At 35.0% G+C, this 14,409-nt stretch overlaps 1 protein-coding gene across 1 annotated transcript in view; it reads right to left on the bottom strand.

Moving 5' to 3' along the window:
- The window catches only part of LOC138307250 (cyclin-dependent kinase 8-like), a 51,741-nt gene extending 38,918 nt beyond the window's left edge, over positions 1–12,823 (bottom strand). Inside the window, 6 exon segments of the mRNA XM_069247895.1 lie at positions 60–207; positions 481–670; positions 2,424–2,564; positions 8,470–8,580; positions 9,678–9,753; positions 12,629–12,823. Of these exon segments, the coding sequence (XP_069103996.1) occupies positions 60–207; positions 481–670; positions 2,424–2,564; positions 8,470–8,580; positions 9,678–9,753; positions 12,629–12,768 (806 nt within the window). The 5' untranslated portion in view covers positions 12,769–12,823.
- Between the last annotated feature and the right edge of the window lie 1,586 nt (positions 12,824–14,409).

Below are 14,409 nucleotides of genomic sequence, written 5' to 3'. Positions count from 1 at the left end.
TGAATCCAACTAAACAGTGCAAATGAGCAGTTTTTAGTGACAGAAATTAGTATAAGTACTTACCAAGAGGGAAGCCCATCACATTGAATATTCTGTCGAGTTGATCATGATGATAAGGATTACTAGTTTTTATATCTTCTTGTCTACAGTGAAATATTGGTTCATACGTCAACAGTTCAGCAAATATACAACCAATGGCCCATATATCTGTAAAGAAAGTTTGAGATTACTTAAAGGGATAAGATGCTTCTAACCTGCAGATATATGATAAACACCTTTTTTTTTAAATTTTGATTAAAATCATGATTTTATTATTCTTTTCAATGAATCTGAAGTTTGAGTCAGATATTATAAAACAAGAAATATCTGTTTGACATAATGCCCTGCATTTTGTGGACAAACATCACAGGGATATTATATGTCCCTAATTTCATTCCAATGTCCTCAGAGATGTAAAAGATCCTTGACCTATATCCTTACCAATAGCTTTTGTATAATGTCTAGCACCAAGCAGAAGTTCTGGGGCTCTGTACCAAAAGGTCACAACCACAGGGTCAAGGTCAGCAAGAGGCTTAAGTGGGGAGTTAAACAACCTGGCAAATCCCATGTCAGCAATCTTCACCCTACCTCTCTCCACTCCCTCGCCCATCACAAGGATGTTTGCTGGCTTCTAAAAACAATGTAAAAACTTGTTAAATTTCCTAAGACCTTACAACAAGCTGTTATACAAAACTGGATTTTCTAAATGCATTTTCTGGAAGATTATACATAACCAGTATAAATGTTAAAACACAAAACGCAATTCTTTAGTTCAAATGGGTCAAGCATGCAACTTACAAGAGGCTCAAAGGGCCTGTAATGCTTACCTGCTTTTTTTTTTTTTTTTACTGATTATCACAAAAACTATTACAATCAGAAATGAACTGCCAATTAGTTTAATTTTGAATCCCAACTATACAATGATGCTATCAATATCATATGACTACGAGCGTTAGTCAATGCTAAGTTTCAGAGAAGAGTTGTTTATATGAAAGTCGTCATATTGATCCGTTTTGGCCCTGTCCCTTAGGCCCCCTGGGGTAAACCCAAGCATTTTGAATCCCCATCCTAAAAGGATGCTTAGTCACCGTTGCATTATGAGTGCTATCCCATGCTTAGTTTCAGAGAAGAAGTCGTTGATATGAAAATAACCAATTTTACCCCTTTTGGGCCAGCCCCTCAGGCCCCCGGAAGGTCAGCCCAACTATTTGTACAATCTTCAGTCAATAGCCCATAAGGATGCTACCAATCAAAATTTGTTAAATTCCGGCCAGTGGTTATGGATAGGGCTGTCACGGGTACTAAATTTTGTCCCCGGGTACCCGAATTTTAGTACCCGACCCGTACCCGAGTACTTGACACAGATCTACTGCTTTTGTAACAAATTGGGTTACGTTATGTTTGCTGTTTGGAAAGATTGGTTGATCGACGGAGATTCGATAAAATCATATGTGAGTTCAGTAAAGACAGCTTCAGTCGTTAATTGTCTACTTGATTTCTATTTGACATTCATAATTGCTAATGAGCTGCCGTAAAGTGTCAGTCTAACCAACATGTCTGTAGCATATACCAGTCCCAGAGGAAATGTTTTTGCACATGCGCAACAGAAAGTACTACATTCGGACGGTCTCTTGTGTTATCAGATATAGTGTGACCTATTTAATTTCACATGTCCGTCAAGTAGATTAATATTGTTCTCGCATCAAAAGGCGGTCATGAGAAATAAAATGTATTGAAAAGATAAGGTGTCATCCTTGGTGAGTGAAAATAAAAACAAATGAGTTGGATTTTGTAATACTTTTAATATAAGTTCTAGAACTGTTTACATACATCCAGACGAATTGTCCTATTTTGACGGGTACCCGGGTACACATTTTTTTGACCCGGTTACCTCCCCAACCCGACCCGTAACCGGGTACTCGGGTACTCGTAACAGCCCTAGTTATGGAGAATAAGTTGAATGTTGACGGATGGACGGATGCTGCAGTATCACATAAGCTCACCTTGGTCCTTTGGACCAGGTGAGTTAATAATGGGCAGAACTAAAATAGGTCCAATACCCTTTAAAATAGTTTTTTTTATTTTTTAGTTTGATGTAATTTTGTTAACTGATTTTAATTTTATACTTCATATTTATGGGAATGGAACTATAATGGCCAAGTGTCTAACATCTACCAAATGTAGCTCAGCCAGAGGGAGTCAGGGTTTTGACTGGTGATTCACCCCTCCCACACACATTAGCTCCTGACTCCCTCGAGCTCCTTCCTCCACCTGCAAAATTCATCTTAAATATCCATGTAGCTTATATAGAAAATAAAAACAACAACAATTATAACTAAGCTAGTCTTAATCTTGATTTTACTAGAGTAATACAACAAACTCACCAGATCTCTGTGTAGCACCCAGTTAGCATGTAGATAGTGAATACCATCGAGGATCTGAAACAGAAGGGACTTCACCATGTTCCGGGGCACATCAACTGGCTTCTTGTTGGCCTTGGCTGACCGATGGAACTTTATTATATGCTGGAATGGTATCAGAAAATTTCATTCACACATGTTTAAATACACACTATGATAATGTTTCCTCAGAAAAGTTTCATAACTGGAAAAAAAGTATAAGCTTTGATTTGACCACAGTTCCAGGTCTGCTACTCGCTCAAACACAATGTTACTCATTCAAAGGAATTATTGTATTACTACAGCAAATATTCTACAAGGGGTCATGATAAAGAAATGATCATGGCTGATCACACCAATGATTGGTTACTTAATATTCTACAAGGGGTCATGATCAAGATATGATCATGGCTGATTACATCAATGATTGGTTACTTATATAATCTACAAGGGGTCATGATCAAGATATGATCATGGCTGATTACATCAATGATTGGTTACTTAATATTCTACAAGGGGTCATGATCAAGATATGATCATGGCTGATCACACCAATGATTGGTTACTTAATAATCTACAAGGGGTCATGATCAAGAAATGATCATGGCTGATTACATCAATGATTGGTTACTTAATATTCTACAAGGGGTCATGATCAAGATATGATCATGTCTGATCACACCAATGATTGGTTACTTAATATTCTACAAGGGGTCATGATCAAGATATGATCATGGCTGATCACACCAATGATTGGTTACTTAATAATCTACAAGGGGTCATGATCAAGATATGATCATGTCTGATCACACCAATGATTGGTTACTTAATAATCTACAAGGGGTCATGATCAAGATATGAGCATGGCTGATTACACCAATAATTGGTTACTTATATAATCTACAAGGGGTCATGATCAAGATATGATCATGGCTGATCACACCAATGATTGGTTACTTAATGATCTACAAGGGGTCGTGATCAAGATATGATCATGGCTGATCACACCAATAGTTGGTTACTTAATAATCTACAAGGGGTCATGATCAAGATATGAGCATGGCTGATCACACCAATGATTGGTTACTTAATAATCTACAAGGGGTCATGATCAAGATATGATCATGTCTGATCACACCAATGATTGGTTACTTAATAATCTACAAGGGGTCATGATCAAGATATGAGCATGGCTGATCACACCAATGATTGGTTACTTAATAATCTACAAGGGGTCATGATCAAGATATGAGCATGTCTGATCACACCAATAATTGGTTACTTATATAATCTACAAGGGGTCATGATAAAGAAATGATCATGGCTGATCACACCAATGATTGGTTACTTAATAATCTACAAGGGGTCATGATCAAGATATGATCATGTCTGATCACACCAATAATTGGTTATTTATATAATCTACAAGGGGTCATGATCAAGATATGAGCATGGCTGATTACATCAATGATTGGTTACTGAATAACCTACAAGGGGTCATGATCAAGATATGATCATGGCTGATCACACCAATAATTGGTTACTTAATGATCTACAAGGGGTCATGATCAAGATATGATCATGTCTGATCACACCAATGATTGGTTACTTAATATTCTACAAGGGGTCATGATCAAGAAATGATCATGGCTGATCACACCAATGATTGGTTACTTAATAATCTACAAGGGGTCATGATCAAGATATGATCATGGCTGATCACACCAATGATTGGTTACTTAATATTCTACAAGGGGTCATGATCAAGAAATGATCATGGCTGATCACACCAATGATTGGTTACTTAATATTCTACAAGGGGTCATGATCAAGAAATGATCATGGCTGATCACACCAATGATTGGTTACTTAATATTCTACAAGGGGTCATGATCAAGAAATGATCATGGCTGATCACACCAATGATTGGTTACTTAATAATCTACAAGGGGTCATGATCAAGATATGATCATGGCTGATCACACCAATGATTGGTTACTTAATATTCTACAAGGGGTCATGATCAAGAAATGATCATGGCTGATCACACCAATGATTGGTTACTTAATATTCTACAAGGGGTCATGATCAAGAAATGATCATGGCTGATCACACCAATGATTGGTTACTTAATATTCTACAAGGGGTCATGATCAAGAAATGATCATGGCTGATCACACCAATGATTGGTTACTTAATATTCTACAAGGGGTCATGATCAAGAAATGATCATGGCTGATCACACCAATGATTGGTTACTTAATATTCTACAAGGGGTCATGATCAAGATATGATCATGTCTGATCACACCAATAATTGGTTACTTATATAATCTACAAGGGGTCATGATCAAGATATGATCATGGCTGATCACACCAATAATTGGTTACTTATATAATCTACAAGGGGTCATGATCAAGATATGAGCATGGCTGATCACACCAATGATTGGTTACTTTATAATCTACAAGGGGTCATGATCAAGATATGATCATGTCTGATCACACCAATGATTGGTTACTTAATAATCTACAAGGGGTCATGATAAAGAAATGATCATGGCTGATCACACCAATGATTGGTTACTTAATAATCTACAAGGGGTCATGATCAAGATATGATCATGGCTGATCACACCAATGATTGGTTACTTAATAATCTACAAGGGGTCGTGATCAAGATATGATCATGGCTGATCACACCAATAATTGGTTACTTATATAATCTACAAGGGGTCATGATCAAGAAATGATCATGGCTGATCACACCAATGATTGGTTACTTAATATTCTACAATGGGTCATGATCAAGATATGATCATGTCTGATCACACCAATGATTGGTTACTTAATAATCTACAAGGGGTCATGATAAAGAAATGATCATGGCTGATCACACCAATGATTGGTTACTTAATAATCTACAAGGTGTCATGATCAAGATATGATCATGGCTGATCACACCAATGATTGGTTACTTAATGATCTACAAGGGGTCGTGATCAAGATATGATCATGGCTGATCACACCAATAATTGGTTACTTATATAATCTACAAGGGGTCATGATCAAGAAATGATCATGGCTGATCACACCAATGATTGGTTACTTAATATTCTACAAGGGGTCATGATCAAGAAATGATCATGGCTGATCACACCAATGATTGGTTACTTAATATTCTACAAGGGGTCATGATCAAGAAATGATCATGGCTGATCACACCAATGATTGGTTACTTAATATTCTACAAGGGGTCATGATCAAGAAATGATCATGGCTGATCACACCAATGATTGGTTACTTAATATTCTACAAGGGGTCATGATCAAGATATGATCATGTCTGATCACACCAATAATTGGTTACTTATATAATCTACAAGGGGTCATGATCAAGATATGATCATGGCTGATCACACCAATAATTGGTTACTTATATAATCTACAAGGGGTCATGATCAAGATATGAGCATGGTTGATCACACCAATGATTGGTTACTTTATAATCTACAAGGGGTCATGATCAAGATATGATCATGTCTGATCACACCAATGATTGGTTACTTAATAATCTACAAGGGGTCATGATAAAGAAATGATCATGGCTGATCACACCAATGATTGGTTACTTAATAATCTACAAGGGGTCATGATCAAGATATGATCATGGCTGATCACACCAATGATTGGTTACTTAATAATCTACAAGGGGTCGTGATCAAGATATGAGCATGGCTGATCACACCAATGATTGGTTACTTAATAATCTACAAGGTGTCATGATCAAGATATGATCATGGCTGATCACACCAATGATTGGTTACTTTATGATCTACAAGGGGTCGTGATCAAGATATGATCATGGCTGATCACACCAATAATTGGTTACTTATATAATCTACAAGGGGTCATGATCAAGATATGAGCATGGCTGATCACACCAATGATTGGTTACTTAATAATCTACAAGGGGTCATGATCAAGATATGATCATGGCTGATCACACCAATGATTGGTTACTTAATAATCTACAAGGGGTCGTGATCAAGATATGAGCATGGCTGATCACACCAATGATTGGTTACTTAATAATCTACAAGGGGTCATGATCAAGATATGATCATGGCTGATCACACCAATGATTGGTTACTTAATGATCTACAAGGGGTCGTGATCAAGATATGATCATGGCTGATCACACCAATGATTGGTTACTTAATACAGTGTTCCCAATCACGCAGAAACGTGCGTGAATCACGCACGTATAATCTGTTTTATTGCACCCGTAAATTTGACAACCTGTACGTGCATGCACGCTTAAATATTTTCCATTATTTGGTGATTATTGTTTCTATGATCTCTGATTTTGATTGAAAAAATTGTAAGTGTGTCAAAACATGTTTTACAATACCGGAAGTAATCCTTTCAGTAAACATTAACTGCAGCGCACCAAGCAGCAGATGTGTTAACTACTTATCTGTGTTGTCCTATGATAAAATCCGAGACCATACCCATGACCATCGGTAGTCTCGGGACTGATCATTATATCGCTCAAAGAACTTCTGTTACAGGAAGCAATTTACGATGCAAATTTTAATCTTGTGATAACAACTAGAGTTGTGTATGTCCAGCATTATCATAGAGTATGAAAACAAACTTCAAATCCACATGGTTCTTTGAACAAGAAAATTGTTTGTGACAGAAATCGGCTATAAGACAGCGATACATTTTACCAGTGACATGTTTTATCTAAGTCATGCCTTTTAGGATCGGCTCATTTACGGACTGGTAGGGTGAAAAATCTGTAGATCTATGCAAAATATTTGAAAATTGCTATTCAAAATTAATTCATAAATTAATTGCAATGTAAGATGGACTTTATGCATATTGAGAACATGATTTTTAAGTGAAAAAAATTGACACAACACGGCAGACATGTACCGTATGTCATCTGTTCATACTTTATCTGATTGAATAACTTGCAAACAAATTTAAGAAGCAGCAATATTGTTCAAAATAAATCAAACAAAGGGATATATATCTAACGCTGTTTTTAATTGGGTTTTTTTCCTTTGGCGAAATCTACGTTACTTTGTCTTTATTTTCTATAAAAGAATACACATGGGGAAAATATGCAAATATAGAGTACCCCTTAAATATGGCACTGTACCCCCATTTTGCAAGCTATGGGGGTACAAAAACCCCCATTTGAAAAAATGACCGGGAACACTGTTAATAATCTACAAGGGGTCATGATCAAGAAATGATCATGGCTGATCACACCAATGATTGGTTACTTAATAATCTACAAGGGGTCATGATCAAGATATGATCATGGCTGATCACACCAATAATTGGTTACTTAATGATCTACAAGGGGTCGTGATCAAGATATGAGCATGGCTGATCACACCAATGATTGGTTACTTATATAATCTACAAGGGGTCATGATCAAGATATGAGCATGGCTGATCACACCAATGATTGGTTACTTAATATTCTACAAGGGGTCATGATAAAGAAATGATCATGGCTGATCACACCAATGATTGGTTACTTATATAATCTACAAGGGGTCATGATCAAGATATGAGCATGGCTGATCACACCAATGATTGGTTACTTAATATTCTACAAGGGGTCATGATCAAGATATGATCATGTCTGATCACACCAATGATTGGTTACTTAATATTCTACAAGGGGTCATGATCAAGATATGAGCATGGCTGATCACACCAATGATTGGTTACTTAATAACCTACAAGGGGTCATGATCGAGATATAATCATGTCTGATCACACCAATGATTGGTTACTTAATAATCTACAAGGGGTTGTGATCAAGATATGATCATGGCTGATCACACCAATGATTGGTTACTTCCATAAAGACATATTCAGAGTTCATTTGACAATAAAATATCCTATGGCTTGTGATGACTGTTATAGACAGACCAAAATACCACAGATGTGACTGTAGAATTGTGCAATGTGGCCATGGCATTTGTTACTTTGATATGAACTCACCCATAGGTCATGTTCAGAATAGTCGAATAACAGCCAGACCTTCCTGTCGAGGTGGGAGAGGAACACTTTCTGTAGACTGATCACATTAGGGTGTCGTAGTTCTCGTAGCAACTATTACAAATTAAATATTTTATCTAAAATATGTACAAAATGAAATAACAGTTGAGAAAGTATTGAGACTTCTTATTGCCATTTTGGCTTTGTATGGGGAACGGGGTACTACAATAAAATATTCGAAATAGCATGGTAAAAGTGGAACCCGTGTAAATTTTATGTAACCCGGCTTTGCCTAGGTTACATAATTTAAACGTGCTCCATTATCATGATACCTTCATTACCTCAACAAAATAAAAATCTATTCCTTAATTATTCTAATTATCCAACACTAGCTAATATAACCGGACCTGGTAGTGGACATATATATAGGATCTTAAAGATGCTCCATCACCGACAGAGCATAAACAATATTCATCATTTGAACAATAATTGGTGTTCAATTGTGTATATATATGTCTAATTAACACAAAAAATTAAATAAATTAATAATATAATTTATCTTTCCTTTGGTGCATGTGCAATCAGTACTTCATCTCATAGGACATAGTGTCACAGAATTTTTTCAGGGCGCAATTATATTTTCATCATGAAGAAAAACTAGAAGCTCAAACTTTAATTTCCTATGGTGGCAATTAATGGACCAACGGTGTAAAGTAAGTAACTTTTATAACTGCTCCTGTTTTTGATAGAGGTAGAGCATATCTTTTAATGAGTGTTCATTTCATTTGAAATTTTATGAAATGAGTCTAAGAAGTTTTCTGTAATTTTTGCGAGCCTTGTTGATCAAAGTTTTAACTTCGAGACCAGTTTCATAAAATGCCATATCAAATGAACATAAATAAAATACTTCTTATCACATAACTGTAACAACCAAAATTTCAAAGAATCACACGTCACTGGGAAAATCCAATGGAGGCCGCTATTTGGTACCGCCATCCTCGAAATCCTAACATCACATCATTTTTCCTGATAAAGTTTCATTTATTCTGTCATATGTGACATCACAAAAAAATTCCAGCCGATGAAAATCACTCCGAGTCATATTACACTAATGACATATGCAAAAATATTACATGGGTGAAATCACTGGATATCAGGCAGATTATGTGATAAAGAATATGAACTTGAGAATAAAGATATTGATGACTTACTGCTATCTCTCGACAGGCTGACATGGAGATTCCAGTCCCCTCTATCTGTTTCAGTGCATACTCTCTTCCATCATTGCTGGTGAACAAAAACTTTCCATCATATATAAAGTAAAATTGTCTTTCTTCAAGTCTGCCATAAAAACATTAGCTGTTTTTCCATATATATAACAAGAACATAGTCATTCAGATCCCCTGCCAATGGAGATATCAAAGCTGAAGTAAGTTTGATTGTGGAGACTTATGTGTATAAAAAAAAAACAGGAAAAAGGAAGTTGAGCTAAAGAAAGATGGAGTATAATTCAAGTAGAGCGGGGCTGCAATTGTTGAATCAGTGTCATAAAGGGCCTAAAAAGAATGTGTCTATGAAGTTTCGTGGAAATATCTCTGCTGGTTTTAGAGTTATGCTCCGGAAATGAACCTGCTACAAAAATATGATATTTTCAGCAATGTTTCTATGGTTACAGAAAAAAGCACAAAAAGTGAAAACCTAAAAATAGCAAAAGGCACTACTAGACCATAAGAATAATGTGTCTATGAAGTTTCATGGAAATATCTCTGCTGGTTTTAGAGTTGTGCTCCGGAAACGATTCTTACACAAAAATCTGCCATTTTCAGCAATGTTTCCATGGTTACAGAAAAAAGTACAAAAAGTGAAAACCTTAAAATAGCAAAAAGCACTACTAGACCATAAGACCAATGTGTCTATGAAGTTTCGTGGAAATATCTCTTCTGGTTTTAGAGTTATGCTCCGGAAACGAACCTGGTACAAAAATATGATATTTTCAACAATGTTTCCATGGTTACGGAAAAAAATGCAAAAAATGAAAACCTAAAAATAGCAAAAGGCACTACTAGACCATAAGACCAATGTGTGTATGAAGTTTCGTGGAAATATCTCTACTGGTTTTAGAGTTATGCTCCGGAAACCATTCTTACGGACAGACAGACGGACGGACGGACGGACGGAACCCATTTGTATATCCCCCGCCAACTTCGTTGGGCGGGGGATAATTACATATATGTGAATCAGTATCATTTTTCTTTCTTATTTAACTAAATCTGGCTTTTTGACTGACCTATTCTTTTTTTTTCATACCACTTATATGAAAAAAATCTGAGAATGGCGCAAAATTAACTTTTAAACAGTATTATAATCATATTTATTATTCAATGGCCATGGGATTTGGTTAAATCAGCCCAGCATAAAATCAGCCCAGGGACACCCAAGTGAAAGTGGCCCAGAGTCCAATCTGTCCTATGTGTAAGTTATATAGTAAGTAAAACCAATGTAGCTATGTATTATGTTATTTCTAAAAGTTGGTTATAATGTTGGCTTATTATTCTGTTATGACATACTTAAAACATATTTTTCAATACATTTTCATTTCAACAAATTTTATTTCGAATAACGAAAAAGGATTAAACAACAGGCATTGCCTATATTAGTTTTCTCCTAGTAACAATGAGTAGATACATATGATTCAACAAAATTCTAATTTTGAACATATTCATGAACATATACTGTAGCAATTGTATTGAGGAATAATGTTGGGATAAGGACAGTATTTAAGATATCATCTCCAATATACTTATGTGCGAGATTTATTGTTTTTCAAAATATATATAATCATAATTTAGAGATTATAATATAATATAAATGACTGGATCCATCCACACATAGGATACAGACCTAAATGTCCAATACAATTTGTTTTTGTGCGTTACTTTATTTTAAGAGTATCAAGGCCACAGGTGGCAATCCAAACGTAAAATCTTCATCTAGAGTCAGACATTTTTTTAATGTCTTACCGTTCTTGTATTCCTATGTTACACACATAATTAATTGAAATTGAATCAGAAGTAATATTTAGTGTGAATAACTGCTGCAATGGTGCATGTGTGTTACTGTTCTGTTACGTTCACATGTAGATAACTTTCTAAAAAACAAAACTGAGATTTGTTTGTGTATGCTTTAATGTATATCTAAATGTGTATTTAATAATTAATAGTGATGCTTATAATGACCAACACTCAAAGCAACACACATATATGTGGGCTAATTTTTCTCTGGGCTGATATATCCTACTAATAATCGGCCACTGCTGATTTCACTCTGGGCCGATTTGACTCTAAATCCCATAAATGATACATAATAATAATATTAATAAAAACTTTATTTAACGAGGGTTAAATATTTAGTACAGTACTAATCTTACATATGGCCCTCACAACAATACGACGAAAACAAGAACAAACATGATGTAATACATTCATATTGACAGGAATAAACATTATTATATTGTAAACTTTCAGTCAAATTTTTTTTTCTCACTCAAATTCACATTTATTCAAATACAGATTTTGTTTTGAAACAAATAAACTTTTGTTGATTAAAACCAAACATACCCGGTATATCCATTGCATTGAAACAAAAAAATGATTTATCAATCATTTACAAAAACTAAAACACGATATTGTATCTACTAGCTATATATATAGGGAGACAGCAGCCTATGTGGTGATAATAATATACATGTATATAGATAAAAATTACATGTAAACGAGAATGCAAAGAAATTTCAGTTTGATAAATACATTGTTAAAAAATAAGTTTTAACATTCTTTTTGAAGGCAAATAGTGATGGCACAGTTTTTCAATATGGGTTATCAACGTTAATTAACTACAAACAAGTAATCTCTTTAGACACATTTTAAAATATGTTTTATTTACTCTGGCAGCTGTCATAAATTTAGGCTTATTTTCTTGTAAAATATGATACACGTATTTCCAAACGAACCAGGTATGTGTGCTGTAATTATAAACTACTATAGACATAAATCTATATAGTTATACTGCCCGTCTCCACCTTTCCACTAACTAGCCTAGTTCCGAACTTTAGATGGATGCTAATTACCAACAAACGACAGAAACCTCAAACAGCTTTACTTACTTAGATACAGTTCTGTCTTTTCTTTTCGCTTTGTAAACATGACCATATGTACCTCTCCCTACTTTGCAACCTTCAAATTCAAACAAATCTTCTACTTTAGCTCGTTCTTGAGCTGTTTTTAGCTTGTATTCGTAATCCATTTTCCTCTCTTCGCTTCATTCTTTGTTAACCATGTACTCAAGACGCTTGATTTTAGAGACTATTAAAATCAAACGCACAAACGACTCGGTAAAATTATGCTTTCTAAGAAAAAAGCGGCTACACGGAGCAAATTATCCGATTATGGAGGGAAATTAATAAAACAAAATAAACATGTACTTTAATACAAATATGGCAAAAATATTAATTTATGCTGTTTCGTGTTTTTTTAATATTTCTATAAATATGACAGCGTGTGATCTTGATAGTAAAATTAAACTTATGTGACTTTTAGCTACAGTACATGTTTTCGTATTTCATGTACAGTAGAGTATCAGAAACATGTGACAGTACATTATCATGTACATCATGGAATTTCACACAGAAAAATATCAGGTACTATTAATCACCAGAAACAGAAAGAAGACCATACATTTCCACGATATTCCAGGGGTTGTATATATATACGTAATATATCCTCCCCTGGACTATCTCATATAGTAAGACAGTTCAGGACACAGATCTGTACATTGTAGGCCTCATTTACGGTGGATGATTTGTGCCATTTCGTCTTTTAGCCCCGAAAAGACGAGAATTAAGAAACCTTAAATTTCGTCTTTTCGTCTTTTCGCCCCGAAAAGACGAAATTTAACAAATTTAAATTTCGTCTTTTCGTCTTTTCGCGGCGAAAAGACGAAAAGTCAAACACGAAAAGACGTAAGTGATACACGCTAATTAGCGACTTTGATTCTTGTCTTTTCGCCTCCAAAAATCTCGTCTTTTCGTCTTTATACCCCGAAAAGACGAAAATTAACAAACCTTAATTTTCGTCTTTTCCTCTTTTCGTAAAAGACGATTTAACAAACCTTAATTTTCGTCTTTTCGTCTTCCGGTCCGGTGTGGAAGTCATTTTGAAATCTTTTAGTCTTAATATTGACTTAATTGTTCAATAAGGAAGCATCAAAGTAGTTTATGATAACAACCGATTTATTAAATTGATAGTATTACAAGGTTCTTCATCAATAACTAAGAGTAGAAGATTTAAAAAAAAAGTCAACGTGTATGTTTACAGCACTTACGTAGATTTCTCACACGTGGCATGTGCCACGTGCCACTAACAGATTCATCATTCCGCAAATCTTTTAGCTTGATTGATAATTTTTTTTTAAATTCATTAATATCTTAATTTTTGTGTTCTAATCGCCCTATTTAGCAATTACGCTTATCAAAACATTGCCGTGTATATGCTAAACATAGCACTTACAGGAGTTGCCTCCCCTACACGACTTGCAAAAAAAATGTCGGCGGGTAATATTTGAAAGCGTTTGAACCAAGGATCAACTTGTTAACAAAATAATTTATGAAAGACAACTCGCGAAGACTTTGAGTTTAAAGGAAGGACTTGTACCAAGAAATTGCTCAAATACAGTTAATTATAACAGTCAATCAGTAGGTACAATGTACTGTGTATTATTTGAAAAGACATTTTGACTACATACATGACATGATCTTCATCATAATTGTACATTAGAAATTACATTATAATCTCCGTTGTATATGAAAGATGACAAAGTATATCTGTAATTTGTAATTTTACTTGGCGAAAAGACGAAAATTAAGGTTTGTTAATTTTCGTCTTTTCG

This window comes from Argopecten irradians, chromosome 1 (genome assembly GCF_041381155.1).
Source record: "Argopecten irradians isolate NY chromosome 1, Ai_NY, whole genome shotgun sequence".
Taxonomy (NCBI): Eukaryota; Metazoa; Mollusca; class Bivalvia; order Pectinida; family Pectinidae; genus Argopecten; species Argopecten irradians.
This window is presented reverse-complemented; position numbering and strand designations above follow the sequence as displayed.